At 38.8% G+C, this 27,965-nt stretch overlaps 1 protein-coding gene across 1 annotated transcript; it reads left to right on the forward strand.

Annotated features, from left to right (window-relative positions):
• The first annotated feature begins 3 nt into the window (after window positions 1–3).
• LOC135482308 (E3 ubiquitin-protein ligase CBL-B-like) lies at window positions 4–27,965 on the forward strand. Its single transcript, XM_064762224.1, has 13 exons — window positions 4–803; window positions 8,402–8,548; window positions 8,851–8,982; window positions 17,278–17,415; window positions 17,902–17,980; window positions 18,736–18,876; window positions 20,001–20,138; window positions 21,972–22,034; window positions 22,595–22,728; window positions 23,192–23,313; window positions 23,718–23,900; window positions 25,098–25,224; window positions 25,736–27,965. Exons 1-13 carry the CDS (start codon window positions 196–198, stop codon window positions 25,962–25,964), a joined length of 2,241 nt encoding a protein of 746 aa, XP_064618294.1. The 5' UTR covers window positions 4–195; the 3' UTR covers window positions 25,965–27,965.

Consider the following 27,965-nt stretch of genomic DNA (forward strand, 5'->3'; position numbering starts at 1 on the left):
TTTTCTAAGTTAACAAGGACAAGGAGTGTGGTGTTTTGGCTTGGATGGGTTCTTTTGTGTAGCGCTGAGGGAGAAATCAAGGCCCAACTGACAGATAGGAATTGTGGTTCAGAGGTAAGACTGTCTGGAAACTTATGAGGCCGAAATTTGGTTGAATTCGTCTTTATTTCCAATGAAAGATATGTGCGGGGGCTGATGGGAAATGTGCTATGCTGTTCGGTAGAACGAGGTTCAGATCTAACCAGGAAGGGTGTTGTGTCAGCGATGGCGAGTGGCACACGAGTGCGAAATCCACAACCAAAAACCAACTTTGTTAATTTTATCAGCCTGATACAGGGAGCACTGGCCACTCCCAAGCTTGTTGTGGACAGGAAAACGATTGAAAAATCATGGAAGCTTATGGACAAGGTTGTAAAATTATGTCAACACCCACGGATGAACCTGAAGAACAGTCCACCTTTCATTTTGGACATCTTACCCGACACTTACCAGCATTTAAAGCTGGTGTATAACAGACATGATGATAAACTGCAGACACTGAATGAGTGCGAATACTTCCGAATATTTATTGAAAATCTTATGAATAAATGTAAACAGACAATAAAACTGTTCAAGGATGGGAAGGAAAAAATGTTTGATGAGCAGTCCCATTACAGACGTAACCTGACAAAGCTGTCTCTAGTCTTCTCTCACATGCTAGCCGAGTTGAAGGCTATCTACCCCAGTGGCAGTTTTGCTGGGGAAACCTTCAGAATTACCAAAAGTGATGCCTCAGATTGGTGGAAGCGATCATTTGGGGACAAGTGAGTATTGCATTTTTTGTTATTCTCCTGGGAAGTGCATACTCTTCCCAGTATGCATTGACTCGTATTTATATACATGTTTGTGCATACTGATTATCGTATAATACAATCAGATACATGTGTGATATCAGACTGTGTCAAGTCAGAACTGTAAAAAATAAAGTCACCTCGTAATAGAGCTATATGTAAGTACATACCTGTATCCAAGAAATTCTGGTTACGTGATCTCTAGACTTCGAAATCATTTAATGAGCATTTGGTCCATAAGGTTATGTGTTCAAATCAAAGTCCTGCTAACTAGGTGTAGTCTTACATCAAGAAGTTTGGTAGTTACGTATACAGTACCTTTCAACCCATAAACATGACAGATGTCATATTATAGTTATGTATTCTTGAGCACACATAAAACAATCAATAGAAGAAAAAATTAATTTACATCGGCCCCTGCTAACAGAGCAATCTACATGTAGATTTCTTTTTGAACACAGGAGAATAACTCAAACCAAGTTTAAACATAAATTTTGATGCCTTGGATGGCCCATGACGTGACAAAAGTTACCATTGTATCATCACATGCCCAACTGGACCGCTTTGGTGGCCTAATGCTTAGAGTGTCCACCTTGAAGAGACCCCAGGATCAAAGCCAGGTCGAGTCATACCAAAGACGTTTAAAATTGTACTTGCTTCTACCTCCCTTGGCGCTCAGCACTGAGGTTAGAGTAAGGAAACATGACTGGTGTCAGTATAATGTGACTGGGTGGCGCTCTCAATTCTTCCTCCCTCTTACAGTCTTCTTTAGCGTCTTCTGCTCAAAAAAAGTTACTAGTAACATTCTGTGGCTAGGTAACCTTTACATGAGGTGCTACAGGCCCCAAATAATTCCCCAGGATACTCTCAGCTCCCTCTCATCATTTCCCCTGTCTCAGCCCGGTTTCCCACAATAATGCTGGCTGCTGTCGTATATGTCAAATATTACTGAGGATGGCGTAAAACACAAATGAAATAAATAAATAAATAAATCCTTGTCACCAGACCTGTCGGACATTCACTGTCACCTGGTGGCATCCTTTACCCGATTGTTTATCTCACACCTGATCCTATGTTTATTTGAATGTGTTACAACACTGAAATTACTGTAAAGAAAGAACAGTTCAAAGTTCTTGATGAGATCACCTAGATCATGTGTAATGGTGACACCCTCATTGGCAGGGGGCTGGGTTGGGGTTTATTCAGGGCCTTTGCAACCTTCTGCCATGGCTCTGGAATGTGAATACCAATGCAGTAATATTTTTTGAATGGAAAAGCTACATGTACAGGAGACAGTGAAGGAAGCATGGGAGAACTGAGTATGCGCTAATGCATAGATAACTCTTCAAATGTTGTGGGCCATCAGTGGCACCTATTATAATGCCAGTAATTTTTGTTGTAGTGTTAACGCAAGCATCCAGTTTAAACCTGGCTAAGTCAATTCCAACTTGTTTTGGTCTGCTGCTGCTTAACATCCTGACAGGGGAGGTGTAAAGTGTATATGCAGGTGTTTAATCTAATATCATTATCATTCTGAATCTATTCACTATTATGAAAATAAAATATTCCAATCCAGATAAATATATTAACAAAATAAAATTTTAATCGGGAGGTCAGTATGGTGATGTGTTAAATGTGACTTCACGTCAGTGTTTACAAGTATTGGGTATGGTACCTGTTCATACAGTTCAGTTTTATAGTTTCCTCCACTTCCAGAGGCTGTTGCATAAAACCAGTAACATTTAAGCGTAAGTTTTGAGTACATGTAATTCCAAGATTGCTTTTGTTGGTTTATCTTAATAAAGGAACTTCTATGTAGATCTGCTTATGTATATGTCATACATGATGGGGAATTTAGTGTATATAATATCCATGGAGATGGATATGTAACCAGTATAGAAATGAAATTAAAATGTGTATGGGTGTAAATATTAACAAAGCTTTTGGGTATGTGAGTTATACAGATGAGTTTGTTATACAGTAATTGACATATATTATTGGGGTATTGCCATATTTTTGCACTTATGGCTTTCAGTAGCACATTGCATTATTACTGTTTTTAAAAAACAATATTAAGACAGCTACATGTTTCATCATCCAGACTTATATATAATGCAAATAAGCTTGGGATAATCTTTACAACAGGCTTAACTTTCCATGATCATTTCACATTTCTGTAGACTTATTATAGGTACATGTAAATGTCAGATTAAGTGAACAGTAGTTGAAGCATTTCATGTAATCACAAGTTAGTCATGTTATGATGTTGACTCTGAAGCCCAGTTAGTCTACAGTCAGCCCATCATACAGGCCTGTTGATGAGAGCCGAGTGATCATTCGTGTGCGCCTTATACTTGCCTAATTTCGACAATGGCAAGTGGTTCTCCACTTACCTTGTTTGGTTTTTAAAAATAAATGTTGACTGACCTGTTCCATGAATGCTGCTTAAATAGTTGTGGATCATTACATTAATTTGTCATGAAGTCTGTTTGACTGTTAAAATATATAGATCTGTGAGTTCTTTGCAAGAGTTGAAGAGTTAGTTTTGGTGTCTACAAGCAATTTCCTCAGTTTCAGTTACACTTAATCGAACACGATCAAAAGATCACAACAAAAGTGTTAAAGTGAATTTAAAAAATATCTAGAAAAAGTACATCAGTCTGAGTAAGGTGGCATTTAAAATAAACTAGATAATGGGACCAGCTTTATTTTTCTGCCAACTCTCATTAGTCTCTGCCGAATTACATTAAAACTTTGTGAGCTGTGAGAGCACCACCATTTAGTTCAGTGTTGGAAAAGCTACAAGAGTGAATTTCTGTTCAAAAATTTTGCTACCCTGCATACTGTTGTACAGGTTTTCAAAGGACCCTAGATTTTTTTTTTTCAAGTTTCCAGATGACTTGACCCTCAGGAAGGCGTGCATTTACAGTTTACATCGAAAGAATTTTGTTCCTACCTAAAAATAAGCCATATTTACGGCTGAAAGCTACCAGAGGAATACAACTGAGCTTGAATGATACTGATACTATGGGGGCTACAGCTGACTAAAACTTGAAGCTTAACTGAACTGCAAACTGATAGAGAGGAAATCTCTGTAGAGTAATTAGTGTTGACATCCGAATGGATGTATTTTGTACATGACAGTAGCTGTAGGAAGGTCGATGTTGTCAAAATTTTGTCAGTTAGTTACCGCGTAATAACACAATGGTTGGTACCTACATCTTCATGTATGTGTAATCTAAGAGTAATCCATGGACCTGTCCTTATGATACAAATTTTGGTGAAGACATTACGACTTAGGTAGTGAACGAGTTCTATGCAATATGTAACCGGAAATGCATATACCTGTATGGGCTGCACATTTTTTTTTAAGTTTGCTATTGCAGCGCTGATGCCAGACCATTAAAGTTCAACAGTCTTGTAACTAGAAATCCCTAGCTGGATGCGTGGATAAACTCGCCTGAATACAATGTAATCTCAAGGCGAGCAGAAGGAGTATTGAACCATGCACCAGTTCACAATGAAATCATGAACACTGCCGAAAGACATGGCAATGTGGAGTGACTTTCACATTTTGTAATAATTCAGATTTTATGCAACAGTCTTGCTAGAACTGAAATGCAGAAAGCTCCATTGCTCAGGATAAAATGCGCGATCCTCATTTCCTCATCACCAGTCTTGTGATACATTTAACAGTGTATATACATTCTAACATGGTTAACCTGGTCTACAGGTGCCCACTTTTGTACTGTTTACTGAGTGCAGACCACCTACAGACTACTACATACATACTTTAGTATGAAGTTTGTGTTGGGTGGGAGGAGGTGTGTTTGGGGGGGGGGGGTCTACTCACTTTGTAAATTGATATATTAACGCTAATTCTTCCTGTAGATTTCACTGCTACTGCTAGCGTCATTTGTGAATCAACTAAATGGGATAGCATGACTAGTTGTGTCCCACTTCAGTGTGTCGAATGTCAAATGGCTAGGTTCAGGCATAGCCCTGAAACTCTGCGTGTACTACATTACAGATGAATAATTACGCTTTATGTCTTTGTTACAGGGTTTTCACACAAGACATTAAATATTTAAATGAATTACTTGCATGTAGTCAACTGTCTTCAGTAATCAAACTTCTGATTGCTATATACACTATACACATGCATACAAAGAAGAATGTATGTATATAGATAAAAAAATATATATTTCTTCGGTTGTTTCTTAATGTGGCACTGAAGAATTACATTGGGTAAACCACCAACTTATCGTCACCCCGACTCCATGGACATTGAGATGGAAATATAGAAATTCTCATTTGTAGGCTTTTGTTAAATCTGACCTACTGTACCTTGGCCCGCCAGTTTATCTGAAATTTAACATATGTAAATGTACCTGTCCTCCTCCAAATCATGCTCTAACTGATGATAAATGCTGTAAACACCACTGTTGGACACTGCATATTGGTTTTTGTGCTTTTGCAACGATTTTTGAAATTACATGTATTTGCACATTAAGCAAACTGTCAGAGGATTTGTTGCACCTGCCAAATATACATGTAAAAATTCAGGTGTCCCAAGTCATAATTTTCTGAATTTCAAAGATATTGTGAGGTCCCAGTTGAAGTGCATTGCATTCCTGTACAGTAGTTTTCATGAAATTGTACATACCTTTAGGATATAAGGTATACATATAGTGTACTGACTGGTTTTTGAGCCCATTAGGTGCTGGTACATGTGGGCTGGACTGCCAATATGGCAGCCCCATTGACTATTTTAAATGTAGATGTATACACAACATCTGACATTTTCATCTGATTAGGTGTACCTGATTCAAAGGGACAAGTATGGCAGCTTCATACAGGTGACATACTAATTTATCCCTGTTTAGAAATCTCATAAGTAGTTGTTGTGGAAGTTAGTGTATGTGAAGTTCATTGAATACCCATCTGAATATAAAAATGAGTCGGGAGAAAACTTTCTAGGGAGCGTTATTGACAATCTGAGCAGTAGTAGACATACTAATCATAATTGGTACACTTACAGACAATGTAGTAATGTGTATGTGGGAATCAGCAATCCATGCACACCTCTTACTCATCCAGGTGTAGGAGTGCAAGAATTTTAAATGTTATTTGTAAATGCACAGTGTGTCAGTTGTGTTTTGACTTGTGTATGATGCTGTTTATGCAACATGCACATGTGTCTCAGTTGCTTAGAACAAATTCTGGTTTTAGGTTTAGCATGAAATACATGTATTGTAAGAGAACACAATGTGCTTACTCAGTGTGTTTGTCCACCAAACATGTTGAAGCTTTAAGGCTTGTTTATTGAGGAGATGTGTGAATATATCACATGGCTCCATACAGCTCTTCTAAGTCGCCTGAACTCAGTTCTAAACAGGAAAACTAAACTTGATCATATCCTCAATGTCCTGGAAGAAACTGTTTCTGAGACAATGTTCTTTCTGTACATGTAGGGAGAAATAAAAATCAGACAATATATGTATTGAAAAATTCTCTGCATAAGGAAGTAAATATGGTAAACTTTGAGATATTAGGTGAAAAAATTGGTGTGTATTCACCGATACAAATTTCACTCTGCATTAATGCATACATATTTTTATGAAAAGGAGGAAGTATGGTAATCAGGGAATAAAATGTAATAAAATAACATACATCAAATAACAAGTTCTCACATTACTTAGCAACACAGTTTATCAAGCAATGTGTTATGTGATAACCTATGCATGTTAATAGATAGTGATCAGGTTTGGGTGAAGTGAGTGTATTTGATTTGAAGATTTTTCACTTCTAAAAGCTAAACATATGTAGCCTACTTACTGTTTATATTTGAAAGTGATAACGCTGTGTAAAGTGTCTGTGTGAAATGTGTGTTTCTTGATTTAGTGTAGGTTGGTCCAGCCTAGATGGAATCAATATGATATGCATGCACATGCTAGGCGAAAAGGTTGTACATGTACATGTAATGCACAGTCTATGTAGGTCATGCGGATTAATGTAGTTTAGAATTATAATAACTGGTTTCAGAATTACGTTTACCACGGCCACCTTATGGACTCTGAACTGTTATTTAGCTCTTCTCAGGTGACACACTATTATTCGTTTAATTGTTTAATTTCTGATTAGAAAAAGTTAAATGTTGAAATCAAAAGTTTCATTTTAAGGCCTTCATGTGCTTTTCAGTGTGCACAGGCCAAAGTTCAGGTGAAATAAAGTGTTACAGCTATTGATTTACAACGACATGTTTATTGTATGTGACAAGAACTTTTGGTATCAAATTGTCACATTTTGGCATTTTAACTGCTGAGTGTATATGTAAGTTGGATGAGATATTGCTCAGTGTTTAGTATTAGGATCCAATGCTTGTGCTATGATACATCATACATTGCCATACATATACAACACATGCTTTGAATTGCTGTTTTCACTTCTGTTCATTAGTGTTATTTCATCAACCTGAAAGATATATTTGAACCTTACAGCTGAAATATATTGAATATTCGCATTAAAGTTTCACTCTGATGACTTGAGGAATTAGCAATTAGAAAAAAAAATATGAGCGGAATTGGGCTCTGTGAGTAAGACCCCCCACCTTCTAACTGCTGGAGGGATCCATGTGGCAGAGTGTTTAGCATGCAAGCGCAACACAAGGACTCCAGAGCCACTTACCAATGCAGTCGCTATGGGTTCAAGTCTAGCTCATGCTTGCTTTCTTTTCAGTAGAGGGGCCTCCGTGGCTCAGTCGGTTAGCGTGCTAGCGCAGCGTGGTGACCCAGAAGCCTCTCACCAATGTGGTCGCTGTGAGTTCAAGACCAGCTCATGCTGGCTTCCTCTCCGGCCATACGTGGGAAGGTCTGCCAGCAACCTGCGGATGGTTGTGGGTTTCCGCCGGGCCCTGCCCGGTTTCCACCCACCATAATGCTGGCCGCCGTCGTATAAGTGAAATATTCTTGAGTACGGCGTAAAACACCAATCAAAAAAAAAAAAAAATCTTTTCAGTAAATTGTGGGAAGATCTTGCAGCAACCTGCAGATGATCAAGGGTTTCTCTCCGGCTCTGTCTGGTTTCCTTCCACCAGGATGAGTGTAATATTCTTGACTTAAAAAAGCAATGGAATAAATAAATAAATAACCAACAAAAGTGCAAGCTCAGTTCAAGCCTTATACAAAAAAGTTCTAGATTCCCTACTCTCACTTTTTGTGGGGCCTTGGTGACAATAAGCAGTCTTCTTGATGGAATGACTTCTTGTGCTGCTTCACATCCGTGGAAGATCACATGTCTTTCAGGAATATGAATGTAGTTTACGTGTGGAAAAGTTTGCCAGGCAATGGTTTGCCATTATATAAGTGAAACATTGTTGAGAGTGGCAAATCAAAAACAATAAAATTGATGGAGCTGCAACAGGGAGATGTAATATTGCTAACTGTGTAAAGTTATACCGGTAAAGTTAATTGGTTACTAATTGTAAGCATTTTTTACTTATTATATCTATCTGGATTAGTTAGAGTACTTTGACCATGGATATAATGGCTGTTGTGTGATTTTGTGTACAGAACAATTGTGCCATGGAAGGTGTTCCGTCAAATCCTGAATGAAACTCACCAGATCAGCTCACCTTTGGAGGCCATGGCCCTGAAGACAACCATAGACCTTACCTGTAATGACTATATTTCCTGTTTTGAATTTGATGTATTCTCAAGGTAGGTCCTGTTCTGTGTAGTTCATTATTGATATGGTAGATACATGGTTTCACCTTTCCAGGATGTAAGACTGGCTTTGTGTTTGAGGAGAAATGAACTTTTCAATACTTTCTTGCACAATCCATGTGCATGACACGTCTCTAATACATTGACAATATTTGTTCAAATTGATAATTCTTGAAAATTTCAGTTAGGCTATGTTACCTTTACTCTATGGGTATTACTCATCTGTACCATATTTCAGTGAGTTTGTTGTTACAGTGTATACCAGGTATAATAACAGCATGTGTCAATGTTGACAGGTTATTCCAGCCCTGGACCAATCTGCTCAGAAATTGGAATGTGTTAGCTGTAACCCATCCCGGTTACGTGGCCTTTCTGACCTACGACGAGGTCAAGGCCAGATTGAGGAAATATGTGAATAAACCAGGAAGGTCAGTACTGTCAACATAAGTGCATGTCAATTACCTTTAATTCTAAGCCATTGTGCAGGTTATGTTGCAGTATTTTGACATGTTCTGAAGTTCTGTTCATCTCAGACAATCAAAACAGATTTATCTGAAATTGCCTTTAAAGCTGGGAACCAATCTGAAATGTGGAAGAAGGTATCCAAACAGCCCTTTTTGAAACCGTTTTGTTTAACTGGGGTGGTCAGACTTCATTTTCCACTCTCCCATGTTAAAAGTGCTGAAATCAAGGAACAAAAATGGCACTGATTTTATATCTCACATTGGCATGTGGATGGCATCTGGTTAATTCTGTTAGGATGCTGTAAAATAAGGGGACAGCATAAAATAAATCTACTGTAAGACAATTTTAAGTCTTTTTTTATAACCATGAAAATGCCTTTGAATTATAATTTGGGGAAAGGAGGGCAAGTGGTCCATGTGTATTATATTAAACTGTTACATGTCATGTTCCTCTTCCCTGATAAAGAGTTTCTTTAGTACACAAACATGTGGGTTAGATTAGGGCCAGCCGTCTTGTCTAAATTCCCAAATCTCTTGATCCCCGCTCCGCAGATTTTGTATGTGATATGCCAGTGGCTGGATTTTGCCTGTAATTTTACATGCACATGTATTCAGCTCTCGGTTACAAAGTAAGGCGAGGTATTGTGAATGTGTGCGTGTGGGAGGGGGGTGGGGGGAGAGGTGATGGTGTCCGAGTAAGCTTTTTGGTTTGGGTCAGTTGAGTAAGGTTTTGTGTTTGGGTCTGCTAGTCTCACAGTTTTCACATCACCTTTTGTGAAACTTAGTGGGAATAAGGAACACGATTTGAACATTTTACTCATTTTGATTATAAATTAGGAATGTTTGCATTTTTATTCAAATTATAAAGTCTTGGACTTTGCCATTTTATCTTAGCCAGTACTCTTCAGTTTTGTTGGCCAGGGTAAAGTTTTATATTTAGGTCAGATACTTCAACAGTTTTCACAGCATCTTTATGAAACATGGTGGGAATGATGAACACGATTTGCGGATGTACTCATTTTGAATAATTGGGGATTTTTACATTTTAGCTCGCCGTTATGATGTAAGCTTTTTTATTTGGGTCATCTGTTGTCAAAGTTTTCATGACATGTTCATGACATTATACTTCTTTTTTCTGTTTTGGTAAAAATTACCGTGTTTTGAACTTGCTGTGTTCACATTCACTTCACAGGTGTATCTGTAGCCTCAGAGTAAGGTTTTATGTTTGGGTCAGCTATTATCAGTTTTCAACATATCTCCATGAAAATTCATGGGCTTGATAACCATGCCTTGATGATGTACACATATGAATTTTGTTATTATATTGGATTTTTTTTTTATCCAAATCCCCTTGTTTTATATTCCTTTATCGCCTGTGGGCCTACTAATGAAAGGTTGAACTGTTATACTGGTTTTAGTTTTATAGGCTTTGTGAGTGTTTTTTAATGATTTTAATTGACTTTCAGTTCAAAAATTTACCAGTTAAATAAACTTCAATTTGTTGACTAGAAATTAAGTGCAAGAATTTACCTTGGTGTATGGGAGTTTATCTGGTATACACAGTATCTGTAGAAAGCTTTCCACATCTGTGTTATTACTAGGAGCCTATGACACTGGCCAATGCATGTGCCTTTCTATACCGTTACTGAATGTTTCAACCATCCATGCAGACAGTGACTGTTGACAGCTGAATATTTGCTCAGCCAATCAGAGGGCTGTAGTGGCCACCCATAGTACACGGATAGCCAATCGTGGGAAGCGATTTGCATATCAAAAACCACTCCAGCGAGCTGGTACTTGAACACCCCACAACAAAGTTTTTTTTACTACTGTATTGCAACATTTGCTCAGCCATTAACATCATTGGAATTGTTCATGGATTGCTGCATGCAGTTCACAATTTACATATCAAAGACCACTGCCTCAGTTTTGTGCACAAATTCCCCACAATGGCTTTGTTACCACCACAACACTTTACAACTTTTATCTTTATCCTGATTCCATTGTCTAGTTAACTGCTATAGCAGTCGAGCTGGTGGGATTCTTTGAATGCCTTGTAAGTAATTTACTGCTGGAAATTTCCTCTGTGTTGCAGATCAATTTAGTGTAAACCCAAAGTTAAATATGAAAAGAATTCAAATTTTTTCCTCACTGTCAGATTTCAACTTAGTTTCTCTACAAGGAAGTAGAGTTCAGAAATACACGTTTTGAAGACTCTCCTGCTTCCCTGATTTTGCTTGGACATGTCTGTGTATGGTTCAGCTTGACTGAACCCAACCGTGATTGTTTTCCATTTTATGAATGAACAAAAGCTGATTGTTACTTACCTGAAACCTTAAACAATGTTCTTATCTGAAGCCTTAAACAATGTTCTTATCTGAAACCTTAAACAGTGTTCAGTGCAACTTACTTATACGTTATAAAAGTGCTGAAATGAAATGAAATGATGATTGTGTTTTTTTTTACTGGTTCTGATCTCTTGCCACAATTTTTCTACTTGAACATTTGCATACATGTAGCAAGCTTATGTGTCATCTCGATGAACTTAAATGAACAATTGGGAGTATGTTGCGGCTGAGGGGTAAAGACATTAGCCTTCTAGCTCCTGTTGTAGGACACATGAGATTTGGGTTCAAACCCTTCCTTGGACAGTGAATTCCCCAGCTCCCACTGTTTGTAAGGCCTTGGTGTCCTTGTTTTTGTTGTTCATCACCAGATGTCCTCGACCCATCGTTCAAGTGAAACATTCTTGAGTATGACATTAAACAGAAATCAAAAACATACATAAACCAGATGAACAATTGCTGTTGTTACACCTTGTCATGGTGGGTTTAGGTTCCCACCGGGGTCTGCTTGGATTCATCCACCTGAAATCTGAATCCTGCCATTATCATCTTATTGAAATGTTTTTGGTGTAAAAGCACAATTCAAGGAAATAATTAAAAATTGTTTGAATTAAGGAGTGGAGATCTATTAAGGATCATATAGGCTTACAACTACACTGGTGCATGTGGGTATTTTGAACAAAACAGCACTTCAGGACAGAACTATGGTTTGTTTATGTGACCCAAAAAGTTGCAGTTCAGTCACACAGGCAGTGAGATCATTCAGAAATCAGTGCAGAATGATCTCTTGTACTGATAATGATCAGATTCATACTCTAAGTATCAGCTTCTCTTTTATCTATGTCAGAGAGAGGATGTTGTACTTGTGCATGTGGTTAGGGCCAAGTCGATGAGTGTTGAATGCAGACAGGCTGCCTATGTCTGGAGGAAGGAGGAGGCTGTGAGAGCTAGGGACTATTGACCTTTAACCTCTCACTGATACTTCAGACCAAGCCTATTTACATCCAGTGCTGAAAATTAATGAGTTCAAAATCTGTTTTTTCCATCAACGGTGTTCTTTTACACTTTGGAAAGACATCACCCACCATAGGAATCTTTGCTGATTTCCAAAAGTTTAATGATATTACAGAACTTGCGGTACATAGTTTGCAAAAGAATGTGATCATGAACAGCAGTTTCACTGAATCTAAACTAGTCTTATGTGAATTTATATTTGTAAGATTGTCACATAACAATAAAAATTGAAGACATCGTATTGTTGTAAGCAACTCTCTGCAGATATAGCTGATGCTGTTGTCAAGTATGCCTGAAGATCTTCATTACAGTTACCAGAAATTTTACAGGAAGGATGTATGCTCATCCTTTTGTGAAATTAAGGCCACTTAAAATTAACTACATCCCCTAATCCTCGAACAACCCTGACTGACTAGCACCTCACCTTTTATTTGACAAGATTTTTTTGGTTTGATTAGCTTTCTCTTCCTGTTCATTATTTTTTTAGAACAAAATTTCTGCACTGGGTTACAGTATGCCTGCGCTTAACCCACTATGTTGTCTTCATATCATACTGCATTGCACAGTGAATTGTCCAGATTATTATTCTGTCGAAGTACATCCTATAATTGACAGTTACAAATAATTCACCACTATGTGCAAATCTATGTAAGCGTCTGTACATAATACATGTACCATCTGTGTGAAGCATACCATGTTGATACAGTATTTATGTATAATTGACACGCCTACTTTTTTCCATAGAAAGTATGAACATCTATGGGACTTTATATGCTAGTTACAGGATGCTCAGCATTATACATAATTTAGTGCTGAGAATTGAATAGCATCAGTAATCTCTGTTACTACATTACAAAGGAATCGTTCATGTGTGCATAATTTATGCTTACAGATGCGGACTTGCACGTGTGTAGCTTATTATAAGGACATATATATATCCGTGTTGTTAGTTTATACTTTTTACATATGGACATTGCACAAGCCTTAAACCTTCTATATCTCACGAAGCTGACCTAAAATTTTTGTCCATTACTAAGGTACTCATTCTGCCTAATGCGGTTAGTTCTGTTGAGTACATGTAGTTTCAGCATTTATTCTTAGGGCAAAAACATTAGTTAAGTCATTGCTTAAATATTTTTTTTAATGTTTTCTTAGTCATCTAAATAGAGCAGTTCTAGTTATGAAAGCTAAAAGCTAGTCACTGTAGACTGATACCCAAATGAAAGTCTCAGTTTGTTTCACACCTGTCAACATTTGTCATGTCTGTGGTAAATTTTCCTTAAAATGGTTCCCATAGATCCCATAAATTTGCGCAGTGGAAAAATGTATATGAGGTACATTTAGGACATTTTTACATACATATGTATGCTTTTGAACCCTATTATTCAGTTTGATTTAATGCTGGGTTTGATTTCTTCAAGCCATAGCTCATTTTCTTTGAAGCAGTTTTCATCCACTAAGAATCATTACATGAATGATTAATAGCTGATAACGGTCAGCCACCTGATGGTTTTGTGCTTCCCCCAGGGTCTGTCTGTTTTCCCTGAGTATAGAGTAAAACACCAATCAAATAAATACATAAATTACAATTAACCCTGGCTACAAACACTAGCATGGCTTCTAGCTCTCTTAAGATTCTCTGATTTGGAGGAATATAAGTAGTTGGTACTTACTACAATTACGTATGTGTGAAGGTGTATTAGAGTTAATGAGAGGTCGGATACAAGGAGTGTCCGCATGGAGAAATGTCAGTCAGCATTATAAAGAGCAACTTTTAACATCATCCCTTATTATTTAAGCCAATTTTTTTTCTGTTTAGCCTGGTGTGCGCTACTGATATGGTAGGGAGTAATGGGGATAGGCAGGGAGTGTGGCCAGCAGAGAGGATACAAAGTCTGAGGGTGGAGCCGTCAGACTGGATGGTTACTCAGCCAACATAAGTCATGCTACATTAAGAAATGTCATTAACTTGGTGGTTAATAGACAAGGATCAAATATACACAACATTGCATGAACTTTGGGCTGATTCACTTTTCTCACTCTTGTGGTTTGAATTGAAGCTCTCAAGAAGTTAAGATATGTTGATTCACTTGTAGCTATGGAGATGATGTGCATATTTTTGCATGATAGGCAATCTTAATCAAACTATGCCCTCTGTATATTTTACATACAAGTGCACATTTATGGCACATGATTAAAACTTTCAAGATACTGGTATTTGATTTCTGAAATTTTTTCTTACCATTTTTAACAACCACTGTTTTTTATTTAGTATCAGGATCTAGAAAGAAGTAGTCTTAGTTGTTGCACAACACTATTTGCTGTTGAGCATTATAGTAATGAGGGTTTTTTGTTTGTCACATTCCCTTAGTGAGCAAAATCTGGCACGGTATATCTGGAAAAGACCAATCAGCAGTGGACACTTAGCCACACCCACAACTAGCTAGTTGTTAGGCCTGACCCCGGGCTGTATTATTTCAGCACCATTTTTCGCCAGTGCTGTCATACACAAAAGTGGGACCAGTATGTAGCATTATTGATTCATTTCAGTTTCGTTTCAATTATTCTGATAGACGTCACGATGTTGGTGTTGAGCTCTTAATTAGGACATCAGCCAATTCATATTAACTCCATGTGCCTGGGATTGGTACAAATTATAGCTTACTTGCAAACATTTGAAACAGGGACTGCAAGGATTACACTTTTCACTTCTGAGAGCTATGTGTTACAGGATGTCTGAGGAACAAAACTGCACATGTACACATAGCCATTTTTATGATTTTTCCTTATTGGCTGAAGATAATTTGGAGGCATCTTGTGATGATTGATAACATATAATTTATTTCATTGGTGTTTAATACTCTACTCAAGAATATCTCTCTTTTATATAACGTTGAGGCTGGTGATGTTCATTGTGTGTGTGTGTGTGTGTGTGTGGTGGAGAGGGGAGGGGGTACAGAGTGCCAGGACAAAACATCTACCTTTGTTTGGCACCTGACAAACCTCCTGACTTCAGCCACAGCGGAACAGTGGTTTCTGGATTTAAACAGATTACAAGCCTCACGGAGGCCAAGACATTATAGGACTGAGTCAGCTGATATATTAAATTTGCTTCTAAAGGTTTAATTGAGAAAATATATTATACGGTTTCAGTCAATAGTTATTTTTAGCGCATTTTTGGAGTGGGCATTTTTATCCAAACCAAGGCGGCATGGTTTGCGTAATGAATTATTGGTATTTCTATCCACTCCTGAGTTGTAGCATTGTGAATTCAGTCAGCTTATTCCATTTCCGTGTACATTCCCTAGCCTTTGGCATTCAGCTGTCGTAATCATAACTACATGCATGGTGGCTTGTACCAGTTGATCAGCCAGTATATACATGTATGGTGGCTTGTATCAGTTGATCAGCCAGTGTATACTTGTATGGTGGCTTGTATCAGTTGATCAGCCAGTGTATACATGTATGGTGGCTTGTACCAGTTGATCAGCCAGTGTATACTTGTATGGTGGCTTGTACCAGTTGATCAGCCAGTGTATACTTGTATGGTGGCTTGTACCAGTTGATCAGCCAGTGTATACTTGTATGGTGGCTTGTACCAGTTGATCAGCCAGTGTATACATGTATGGTGGCTTGTACCAGTTGATCAGCTAGTGTATACATGTATGGTGGCTTGTACCAGTTGATCAGCCAGTGTATACATGTATGGTGGCTTGTACCAGTTGATCAGCCAGTGTATACATGTATGGTGGCTTGTACCAGTTGATCAGCCAGTGTATACATGTATGGTGGCTTGTACCAGTTGATCAGCCAGTGTATACATGTATGGTGGCTTGTACCAGTTGATCAGCCAGTGTATACATGTATGGTGGCTTGTACCAGTTGATCAGCCAGTGTATACATGTATGGTGGCTTGTACCAGTTGATCAGCCAGTGTATACATGTATGGTGGCTTGTACCAGTTGATCAGCCAGTGTATACATGTATGGTGGCTTGTACCAGTTGATCAGCCAGTGTGTACATGTATGGTGGCTTGTACCAGTTGATCAGCCAGTGTGTACATGTATGGTGGCTTGTACCAGTTGATCAGCCAGTCTATACATGTATGGTGGCTTGTACCAGTTGATCAGCCAGTGTATACATGTATGGTGGCTTGTACCAGTTGATCAGCCAGTGTATACATGTATGGTGGCTTGTACCAGTTGATCAGCCAGTGTATACTTGTATGGTGGCTTGTATCAGTTGATCAGCCAGTGTATACATGTATGGTGGCTTGTACCAGTTGATCAGCCAGTGTATACATGTATGGTGGCTTGTACCAGTTGATCAGCCAGTGTATACATGTATGGTGGCTTGTATCAGTTGATCAGCCAGTATATACTTGTATGGTGGCTTGTACCAGTTGATCAGCCAGTGTATACATGTATGGTGGCTTGTACCAGTTGATCAGCCAGTGTATACATGTATGGTGGCTTGTACCAGTTGATCAGCCAGTGTATACATGTATGAGGAGATTCCACGATAATTTTGGTTGTATTGAAATGTATGTTTTGTCTTATTGGCACCGTATTAATTTTGGGGCTTTGTTGTTGTCTTTAAATTCCTCTTTTTCAGAAATGAACTAGCTGTTGAACTGATTTTTCGTTACCTGTCAGTTATATGTCAGTCGCTAAGCATGCTACATGTATGTTATATGTTAACCTCTTTTAGCTTTAGTTTACCCATTACATTCAGTTTTTACAAAAACTATTTTCCTCTTTTTTTTTCTGATTGGTGATAGCCCACATAGGTAACAAGACTGACTGTGTTCGTGGTTGGCATTATTTGTTTTGATGCTTGTTTTCCTACTTATAATGTATGTGTAGGTGACGTGTATAGAGCTTATAATTGTTTTCTGTAGCTATGTGTTTCGTCTGAGCTGTACCCGTCTTGGCCAATGGGCGATAGGCTATGTGACAGCGGAGGGGCAGATCCTGCAGACTATACCCCAGAACAAGTCCCTGTGTCAGGCTCTACTGGATGGACAGAGAGAGGGCTTGTGAGTAGAAAATAAATGTCATCTTAATCAAAGTGTATTTGTGAATGTGTGCTCAGCATTGGTTTTACAATAAATATGACTTTATTGATTTCCATCTGTGTTTTAACATGTGCTGTATCTGTCAAGGCTATGGGGTCTAATGTAAACATTGGCACATGGCTGAGGAGAAATGGTAAATGAATTAGGTGTAGAGTTAGCAATATGGGTAATGCGGGGTTTGTACCTGTATTAATGTTCATTATACATGTCCACCTGTGGTTTTAGTGGTGATTGTCATGGCCATGATCTGTGTGGTATCTGATGTGTAGTATCTGGACACTTCTGACATCAGTATTACTATTAAGAAACTACCTTCCTGATAAGGAAGATTAGTGGAGGTGTTTTCATATCATTTTATCACATGTGAAAAGTCTTCCACTCAGATTTTCAGGCTTATTTCATATCACAGAGACATTGTATAAGGCATATTTGCTGTTGTGTCTTCAGTTTCCTGTACCCAGATGGTCGGAATATCAACCCAGATTTGAGTTTCCTGGTGCAGGACTGCCAGGAGGACCATATAAAGGTACACAGCCTCCATGTTTAATAATTGATCACACCCACTTGTGGATAGCTTGTGGAAGTACATGTATTTCCTGTTGCCTTTTGTCTGCTTAAAGTGTACTTCCCAGGCTCTAGGCTGGTCAACTGTTTTGATGAGAGATTGCATTTGTTTAGGGAACTGTCTCACATGTGAACAAGAACTATTTTTAGTATATCTGATATTTAAGTGAAGGATTATGGACATATTACAGAGTTTTACAGAAATAATATATTCTGCTCCTAATTAAAGTAAAAAAAAACTGAGCATTATGTCATACCCAATGTACTATAGCATTAATGTCTGATTCTTTCTGACATCACAGTATAAATACTGTACTACTTCACCTGTAGTTTGAACTGAAAAATGCACTGTCAGGAGCACATGGAGGCCTTAAAATTATACTGTTGACGCCAAAATCAAAGTGTCTCTAACAGGAAGTTAGTCAAACTTAAAAAACAAACCTATCATGCAGATGAATCAATCAGAATCAAGCAAAATGTTTCACTTGAAAAAAGTTAAACTTCAGGTGAAATAGAGTATTAAGCATCAATGACTTTAGATTACATAAGTTTTTTTTGTTTTCTAATTTCTAAGGTCATACATAACTAAAACAGTTACTCTTGTTATGACTTGGGTTTTATGTTTTGCTGATGGTACGTATGGAAATGGAGTAAATGTGAAGTCAGTGTTGCAATTGTCTGAGCTCTTCTTCTGAGCTAGTTTTGCTCTTGTTACAGGTCACCCAGGAGCAGTATGAGCTGTATTGTGAGATGGGCTCCACATTCCAGCTCTGTAAGATATGTGCTGAGAATGACAAGGATATAAAGATAGAACCATGTGGTCATCTGCTGTGTACGCCATGTCTAACGCAGTGGCAGGTGAGTTAACTCTCCTGCTGGACAAGATCCCGTGGGCATTAGTGTCCACCATGTACCATGACAGGAAGCCCCAGTGGCTGTGTCAGCAGGGCTGAAGTCTGGCCAGGCCTGCAGACTTAACATAGGGCAACAGTGCCACCACCTGAACAAGTAACATATGGTATTACACAATGAATATTCTGACTGCTTGTGAGGATGTGGTGACATAATGGTCAATGGACAGAGCTCATGTGGCCATTCAAGCAGCCTAACGCTCATTGAAGATCATTCATCTTAAATATGGTATCTGTATGTCATGTGTATGTGGGTGACTTCTTCACTACTCTCAGTGGTTTTCAGCCGTCACTCAGGTTTCCTCCACCTATGAAACTGACCGTCATCGTAGACGTTCTTAAATGAAAAAAAAAACAAACAATTTTGATTATGGTCTGAAACAAACTTTCATATAAATAAATACATGTAGTATGGTAATATTGTACCCTTTTGACAGTGCCTGAATTGTTCTAGAAAAACAAGTACATTAGTACAAATGTAGTGAAAAGATTACCTCCCCTTACTTTTGGCTTGACAGAGGGCTTCCCTTTGGACCCAGCAGTGGCGACAATTCGAGTCTTGTATGTCATTTTTGTCACACTGCATTCTTCCCAACAAATGGTAATCAAGAACAACGCCACAAAAGACATTGAAATACACTGTATGTAGTACATTTCGTAAGAATACAGATTTCACGCATTAATACCGCTAGACCTTAATTACAAAGTGCCATGATGCGGGATAAATGAAATATGGGATCTTGGTTTCTTGGTTTCAGTGTTAATCTTATGTGTTCATGTCTCCTATTTATGCTGTTTTCCTCAGCTATAAGATCCTAGGATATATTTGTTTAATTTATGATCATTTAGCCTGTTTTCACCTTCCAGCTAAGTATTAAGCTACCTATCTTTTCTCTGTTTGATCTCTGCCTTGTGAATTGCACTGTTAGTGGGCGTTTCTTTTATACATCATGTGGTAACGTATGGAATATCCATAACTACCATGGTGATTATGTATGTGAATGTAAATTACTCTGCTGAAGTGCCTGTCAAACAAATAACATCATATGGTGTTTGTTTATTTTCCGTCAGGATTCTGATGGTCAGGGCTGCCCGTTCTGCAGATGTGAGATTAAGGGGACAGAGCAGGTTGTGGTTGATCCATTCAGCCCAGACAGTACCAGGAAGGCTGGTGTTAACCAGGACATGGATGAGGATGACACTTTGGAGGTAAGCATAGGAGAATCTTCCACAGGGCACGTGGGGGATCTCCTACAGGGCACATGGGAAATCTGCTACAGGGCACATGGGGAATCTGCTACAGGGCACATGGGGAATCTACTACAGGGCACATGGGAATCTGCTACAGGGCACATGGGGAATCTACTACAGGGCACATGGGAATCTGCTACAGGGCACATGGGGAATCTTCCATAGGGCACATGGGGAATCTGCTACGGGGCACATGGGAAATCTGCTACAGGGCACATGGGGAATCATATACGGGGCACATGGGGAATCTACTACAGGGCACATGGGGAATCATATACGGGGCACATGGGAAATCTGCTACAGGGCACATGGGGAATCATATACGGGGCACATGGGGAATCTACTACAGGGCACTTGGGGAATCTTTTACAGGCATATGGGGAATCTTCTATGGGGCACATGGGGGAATCTGCCACAGGATACATCGTGAATCTTCCATAGGGCACATGGGGACTCTTCCACAGGGCACATAGGGGAATCCTCTACAGGACATATGGGGAATCTTCTACGGGGCACATGGGGGGATCTTCTACAGGGCACATGGAGAATCTTCCACAGGGCACATGGGAAATGTGCTACAGGGCACATGGGGAATCATATACGGGGCACATGGGGAATCTGCTGCAGGGCACATGGGGAATCATATGCGGGGCACATGGGAAATCTGCTACAGGGCACATGAGGAATCATATACGGGGCACATGGGGAATCTGCTACAGGGCACATGGGGAATCTTTTACAGGCATATGGGGAATCTTCTATGGGGCACATGGGGGAATCTGCCACAGGGTACATTGGGAATCTTCCATAGGGCACATGGGGACTCTTCCACAGGGCACATAGGGGAATCTTCTACGGGGCACATGGGGGGATCTTCTACAGGGCACATGGGGAATCTTCTACAGGACAGGTCCATAAAAAGGTGTATAAATTATACTGAAAGTTGCTCTTTCAAATGTGAAAAGGTTGAGGTATTGAAAAATTTAGTCTCTATATATTCAGGTTTACATGTAAGTGACATTACTGTAAATCTTCAACTTTTTCAACCACTAAAGCATATTTTTCAGTGGAATTTATGCATGCAATTATTTTGAAAGTGATGCTAAAAATGATTTGTATCACTAAAGATGTGGGCTTCAGAAAACTGTGCAAATTATTTCTTTACACCCTATAGTTCTTTCAGAATGTTTCCAAATATTGACTGCAGAGGAGGTTGAAAAGGTTGAAGAATTAGGGTATTTACTGTTTATTTTTCCCAAGGCTGATTAAATATATCCTAATTAATGGCAGCTGTAGTAGAAAACATACCTTAGAAAAACAATTCCAATAGATTGAATTTAAGGATATGTAAAATCGGAAACGAGATGATAGAATGAATGTTTCTAGGTATAATATATTTGAAAGGAAATGTTAATGTTATGAAAAAGAGTTTAAATCTTGTGCATAACTTGTAATCTGATGTACATGTAGTCTTATTATGTTACATCCTTAGAAAGTCAACCTGGATTCATTCCGGAGTCCTGTAATGCCTTAGACTTAAAAATGTTTGTTTTTGGAGTTTACTCACTTAGAGCTCTGTCAATGAGAGTATGTTAGGGCGATTGGACATCATGGCTGGATGCGTCAGTATGAAATTCCTTTTGAGTAGAACTGTACACTCAAATGTTAGCATTGGGGCCAGCATGCTTCACAGTGACACTGTCAAGGAGATCAAACTGCACTAGGAGAGTCAATCTCAGATCTACACAGGATATGTATTTCATTGGTGCATGATGTCTCTGGCTGTTGCAGGATCCCAGCCCATGGCTGAGTCACAGTAATTTACAGACTTTATCTCATACATCCAGAGATCAGGTAAGCTGGCAGTTAACAAACATAATGTTCATGTACATATCAAACACATCAGTAAAATGCTTAGGTACAATTATGTCTTTGTATTACAATCAGATTATATTGATTTGAATGTAAATTGAGCTGTACACTATGAGATTACATTGAGCTTTGCACAATCTCCTGATCAGTGAATGTTGAGGTGAGTGTTCAGATTACATCTGCTGCTTCATTGACTAGCTATCTGTAGGGAATTCTGTCAGGTGCTGGACTGAGTGATCTCCCTTTTCACTGGACGGTTTCCATCATCATTAAACCAGATAAATTCTTCATCAGCGCAGCGTTAAAAACCATTGATTAAGTAGGACCTACACGGTTTGGTTGCCAGAGCCCTGTTTTGACTAATGTATCACTGTGTGTTGTAATAATGGAATGCTGAAGTATTTCTGGAGGAATACAAAAATTCATCACTAAAAGAATAAAATTTTTGAATATTATAATATTTATGTACATATAACTGTGCCATTAATTGTTTGGTGATGCTCTTTTCTGTTTTAAATGTTGTTTTACATGTATATTTGCAGTCAAGTAGTCGTCTGTCTCCACTGGCATCTCCGAGTGCTTCCCGACGAGAAGCCCCTCCCCCTGTTCCTCCACGCCGGTTTTCTCCTGTCGCCAGCCCCACTACATCCCCAACATCCTCCCCACAACCACCCAGGTAAGTCACTTCACACACGATAAAGCATTTACTATAGTTGAGCAGCAAGTTCTCGTTTTACTCACGTGTCTGGGAAAGTGTAATTCCTTCATTTCTTTGGTCCATCATAAAACATCTGTGATGTTGTAACATCTGGAATAAGCTCAAATTTTATATTACACTATACATTTAGAATAAATATATATATTCAGTTTGTATCGCTCAGTTAGCATGTTAGCAAATTTTATATATCATAACACCAAACATATTCACTGTCAGTTGTCACATGTATGTTATGTGTTTAAGGATAATTGAAACTATTTTTAATATGAAATCTTCACAACCCATAAACCAGATGGCCATCATATAAGTGAAAAATTCATAAATACAGCATTAAAAACCAATGAAGTAAATAAATGAGTATGATGTCTGCACTGTGCGAGTTTTGCATACTGATGAATGTGTTGTGTTGCTGTGCTTCCAGTCGGCGTAATCTCCCCCCGACTCCCCCTTCCCCAGATGATGATATGTACACGCTGTGTGACATGATGGCTGGTAGTAAGGCACCTGGCCAGAAAAACGTGCCCGTAGATGTGGACAACACTGGTAAGGAAAATGATAGTTGAGGAAACCTTCCATGCTCTTTTATATTATATTATGAAATATACTTAAGTAACCTATCTTAATGCTAATGCTCACTCTAGATGTAACTCATTTGACATAAGCTGTGCTCTGATGAAACCTACCTGACAGGAAACTCATATCTGTTTACTTTGGCTATCACACAGAGTGAAAGTGAACTAGCCCAAAGCTTACTTCAGGATAGAAAGTCTTTCATTTGAGCTTTAACTGATAGGACACCAATACTTAATCTTTATCATTAAATTTATGCTTGGCATATGTTATTGATAATTTTGGTATCACATGATTTTGAACAGTGTTCATTGTTTTATTATCTGTTTACATACAAGGTTCACCCAGAGTAATTGATGCGTGTGTGTTTTTGACAGGTGCGTCAGTATTCTATGCAGAGCTGAGATATGAGAACACATCCACCCCTCAAACCGCAGGGGGTGAAGGTAGCCCTGGTCAGGACTATGATAAACCTCTGGCAGGTGTGCACCCCATACTGCCAGAGCCCACATCCACAGATGATGACCAGTCCTACCAGAACACTCCAGCAGAAGTGACAGGTAGGCTGCTAGGTAACACGTGAACATAGATGTACATATATTGGATGGGCGTAAAAAAATGAGCTGTACTTTTGACACTCAATATCCCTGAAACCCTCTTAAAGTCAGCTTCTAAAATTTACACACTCAAAAGCCAATTTGTCCTAAGTATACAGACCAAATTTCAATTTCATCTTTTAAGATTTATGTTCATGGGACCAAAATCAAAATTCAAAAGGATGTTCTACCTTGTTTTACTTGAAAAGGTGATCAATTCCTTGTCTGGCGCAGAGAAAACCGTCTTGACACTTGACTGACGCGTGTCACACAGGTGCAGCGCGCGCTCTACTCATGACACCTGATGCAGTGTGGGTCACCGTAATGCGCATTTTTGAGGCAATGTTTTCATTTTGACCCTGTGTACAGACTACTCAAGCTATGACCTTGAAAAGTGGTCAGTATATTAACGAAGTCATACCATTTGAATATCTTAAGTTTGAAAGGGTTTGAACCCTTGATATTGGAGCAATGCAGCATCAAAGTACGGCCCATTTTTTTATGCCCACACGATATAGTGCTGTGTTATGATGACTGGAACTCTTCGTTGAACTAAGCAGGCTAGTGTAGTGCTGTGTTGTTCTGGCTGGGAGTGCCTGTATTTCCAAGTAACTAACACACCAGTTTTTAAAAAAAAATGAACAATCCCTCTCCGGTTGAACAGACAAACTTATGTTGACCATTAATTTCACTACACGTAGACTCACTGTCAGGCTCTCCCAAAATCCTGGATTCTCAGAATCAGACTCAGTACGGACCATTAACATCAATGCAGACCAGATAAGGACTGGTCTAGTAAGTACTAGTGTACTCACTTGAGTACACTAGTAGTAATCAGTGCAAAGTAGAAAGTAAATGTTCATGGTGTAAGTGAATGATGATATTAAGTAGCTTCATGTATTAAAATAATCATCTTTATGGTTATCTGTCAGTCTGCTGATATACTCTAGGGGCATTTGGAAGAGGAATTACAACAACAATAACACAAATATACATGTAGACTCGAAATATGTTGTCACTATTGGTAGAGAACTTCATGCCATGTACCTTAGGTGTGATCAGGAAATGATACTAAATTTCAGATTTGAACAGGAGACACTGATATTGGTAGAGCAATGTAAGATGACTTAGTGATGATGTTTACCTTCCATGCGATTTCAGAGGCTTCTTCAAGTTCTAAAGCTGCTCCAAGACGGGTACCGAGTGAATATGACTTTCCACCCTCAGTACCACAACACAGAACAACAGGGGGGATAACTCCTACCACAGAGGAGAACTCCAAACCAAGGTTTGTCTTACTAGCTTCTCTAAAAAATTGCAGCTAGTGTTTTTGTAGTTTTGTGAAACTAAGGAATGGATTCTAAGTTTATAGCTGTTAACTACAAAAGCCCCATCATGCTTACCAACCAAGTCTGACTCAGTGGTACATGCGTTGACCTACTGGTTGAGATATTTTACATGACAAATAATACCACTTACAATCACCTTTAAGCCAGTCGGGTAACAGGCTTGATTTCAGTTCTCTGTGATGTGGTCATGAGGTTCGTGCATTTTCAAAGGTACCTGGCAGCGTGTAGTAGTTTACATTAGGCACTCCAGCATCTTCTGCCCATAAATATGAATGTCTTGGTGTAAGTTAAAATAGCAATCAAAAAAGTAAATTTACAGCTTTTGCTTCAGTAACAGGTTTTTGTAATCGTTAGTGTAGGTTTATTTGTGGTATGTCTTTGGAATGGGGTTCTGCTCTTGGTTACTCATTTACAGCAGTCATGATTTAGTACCTGCGTTTGCTGTTTTAGGAAAGCTGCTGAGAGTATACAGCATATGGATCGCCCACAACCGGCCCCTCGAGGGAAACTGTGTGATAGACAGGACAACAAGGAGAACAACAGTCTCAATGAGATGTACGTGGATCAGCTGGTGGGCCAGGGCTATGACAGACTGCAGGTTCTAGAGGCTTTACGCGTCTCACGCAATAATCTGAAAATGGCAGAGGAGATTCTAGAAGCATTCGCTCGGCGACATTAGGATGTTTCTTTCAGGCCTTCAGTGATGATACCATGATTTACTACGAGTTTGCTGTGCAAGGCTGTCACAGGAGGAAGTGGAATGTTCAAGGGACATAACTCTGTACACCATTTGTGGACTCCCTGACAATTTGGACAGAGCAGATAAAGTGCTGTTAAGCAGCTATAGCTGGCGTACTGTATGGCAGTCCTCTGAGTGGAGGCAGACTGTCCGTGCAGTAGAATATCCTAGTGTTGTGACTAAAGCCCCTGGGTGCACGGGTGAAGGGATTTCTTTCCCTTACTGTCTGTTGTTGAGGTAGATTGGTCCACCTTACATTGCATAAGTGCTTACGGCAAAAACAAACTGATGACACAATGTGTCTTGTAAGCTTCTGGGACTGTATTGCTGCTACTTACATTTCTTGTTCTGCTTTAGATAATAGACTTTAGTACCAGAGAACAGCTCTACTTAACAGGTGATTTTTACTTTTTAATGGATAGGTAAAGTTAAGTTGTTATTTGTATTTCCCATGACATTTGGTGCCCATTACACTAGAGTATGTTGATTCTTATTTCTATTTTTCATTGAATTTTTTTTTCTCACTCTCCACCATATCATCTGAACATTTTAAATCAAACTATGTCAAAATGGTGATAAATGTAAGAAATGTGTTGCTTTTAAGTGGTTTATGGTGTACAGCCCAGATTGGTTGCATTTATGCTCAATGCTGATGTTAAGCTGAATGCTGATGTTAAACTGAATGCTGATGTTAAGCTGAATGCTGATGTTAAGCTGAATGCTGACTTTAAGCTGAATGCTGACTTTAAGCTGAATGCTGACTTTAAGCTGAGTAGTCTTTGTACAGATCTCACGTCTGTTCTTATGTACAACACCTCGCTTGTCAACTGAGCACTTTCTACAACTTCTGCAGCTGGCACCTTGATTGGTCTGCTTAGCATTGACTGTGGTTAAAGGAAGTAAGCTTATGACACTGACGTAGATGAAATAGCTACTTATAAGTTAGTTCCGTGACACTTTTGATGTTTACATGACCTTGACTGCCGTGTAGAGCACATTGAATCATTTGTATCACCATATTGTGTATTACATGTATTTGTTTGCTTCAAAAGCTAGACTTTGAAGAATCATCAATTAATGAGGAAGTACTGGGGAAACATAAGCTGCTGGATCAGTGATTCAAAAGGAAATTTAGAGGCCCTGTAGATAGAGAATGAGGTGTTAACTTTTTTGTCTATGCATTCTCTGGAAAGAAGTTTTAATGGAAGCCCTTTTGATAGTTTAGGATGTTCATTTAAATTAGTTATCAGTTTATTCCGTGTACTGCAGTTAAAATCACCCAAACTTGCATGATATGATACAAACATCTGTCAGAGTCTCAGCATTGAATGCTTTAACTCTGATTCTATTATTAGACTGTGAGATGAATACTCCAGTACTATGCTGATTTGCCAGCAATACAGAATTAGTATTTTGCAGGCACTTCCTAAAGTTACCATTTATTGGAATTCAGATGTCATTAAATACATACAAAGCGTTATATTTAGGCAAGACACAGTGTGCTACTTCTGTGCACAGGCTTAAAAATTGAACACTATGGGTAAGTGTTTGTGAAGTCCTTGTAACAGTATAAAACTGTGAGCAGTTGTATGAAGATACTTTGACTTGGTGTGCCATGGATAAAGCACAGGGTATGACATACAGCTATAATGCTATTGTAGACAGGATAACGTTTACTTTTGGGCAGGTAAATTTGTAATCGGATTACCCTGCCAAATATTTAACATGTATTGTACATTTGAAGCTTTAAATCTGGTCACAGGGGACAAAAATTCACATACGTGTAGACCATGTGTTGAAATGTGTGTTATAAGATGTTTACATAGAATATGTGAAGTCATTTTCAGATATGTAATTCTGAAATTCCAATACCAGATTGGACAGGAGCCAGGGCTGGGTATAATGTGTTAATTTTATAGAGAAGCTGTACTTGCAGAATAC

This window comes from Liolophura sinensis, chromosome 1, assembly GCF_032854445.1.
Source record: "Liolophura sinensis isolate JHLJ2023 chromosome 1, CUHK_Ljap_v2, whole genome shotgun sequence".
NCBI lineage: Eukaryota > Metazoa > Mollusca > Polyplacophora > Chitonida > Chitonidae > Liolophura > Liolophura sinensis.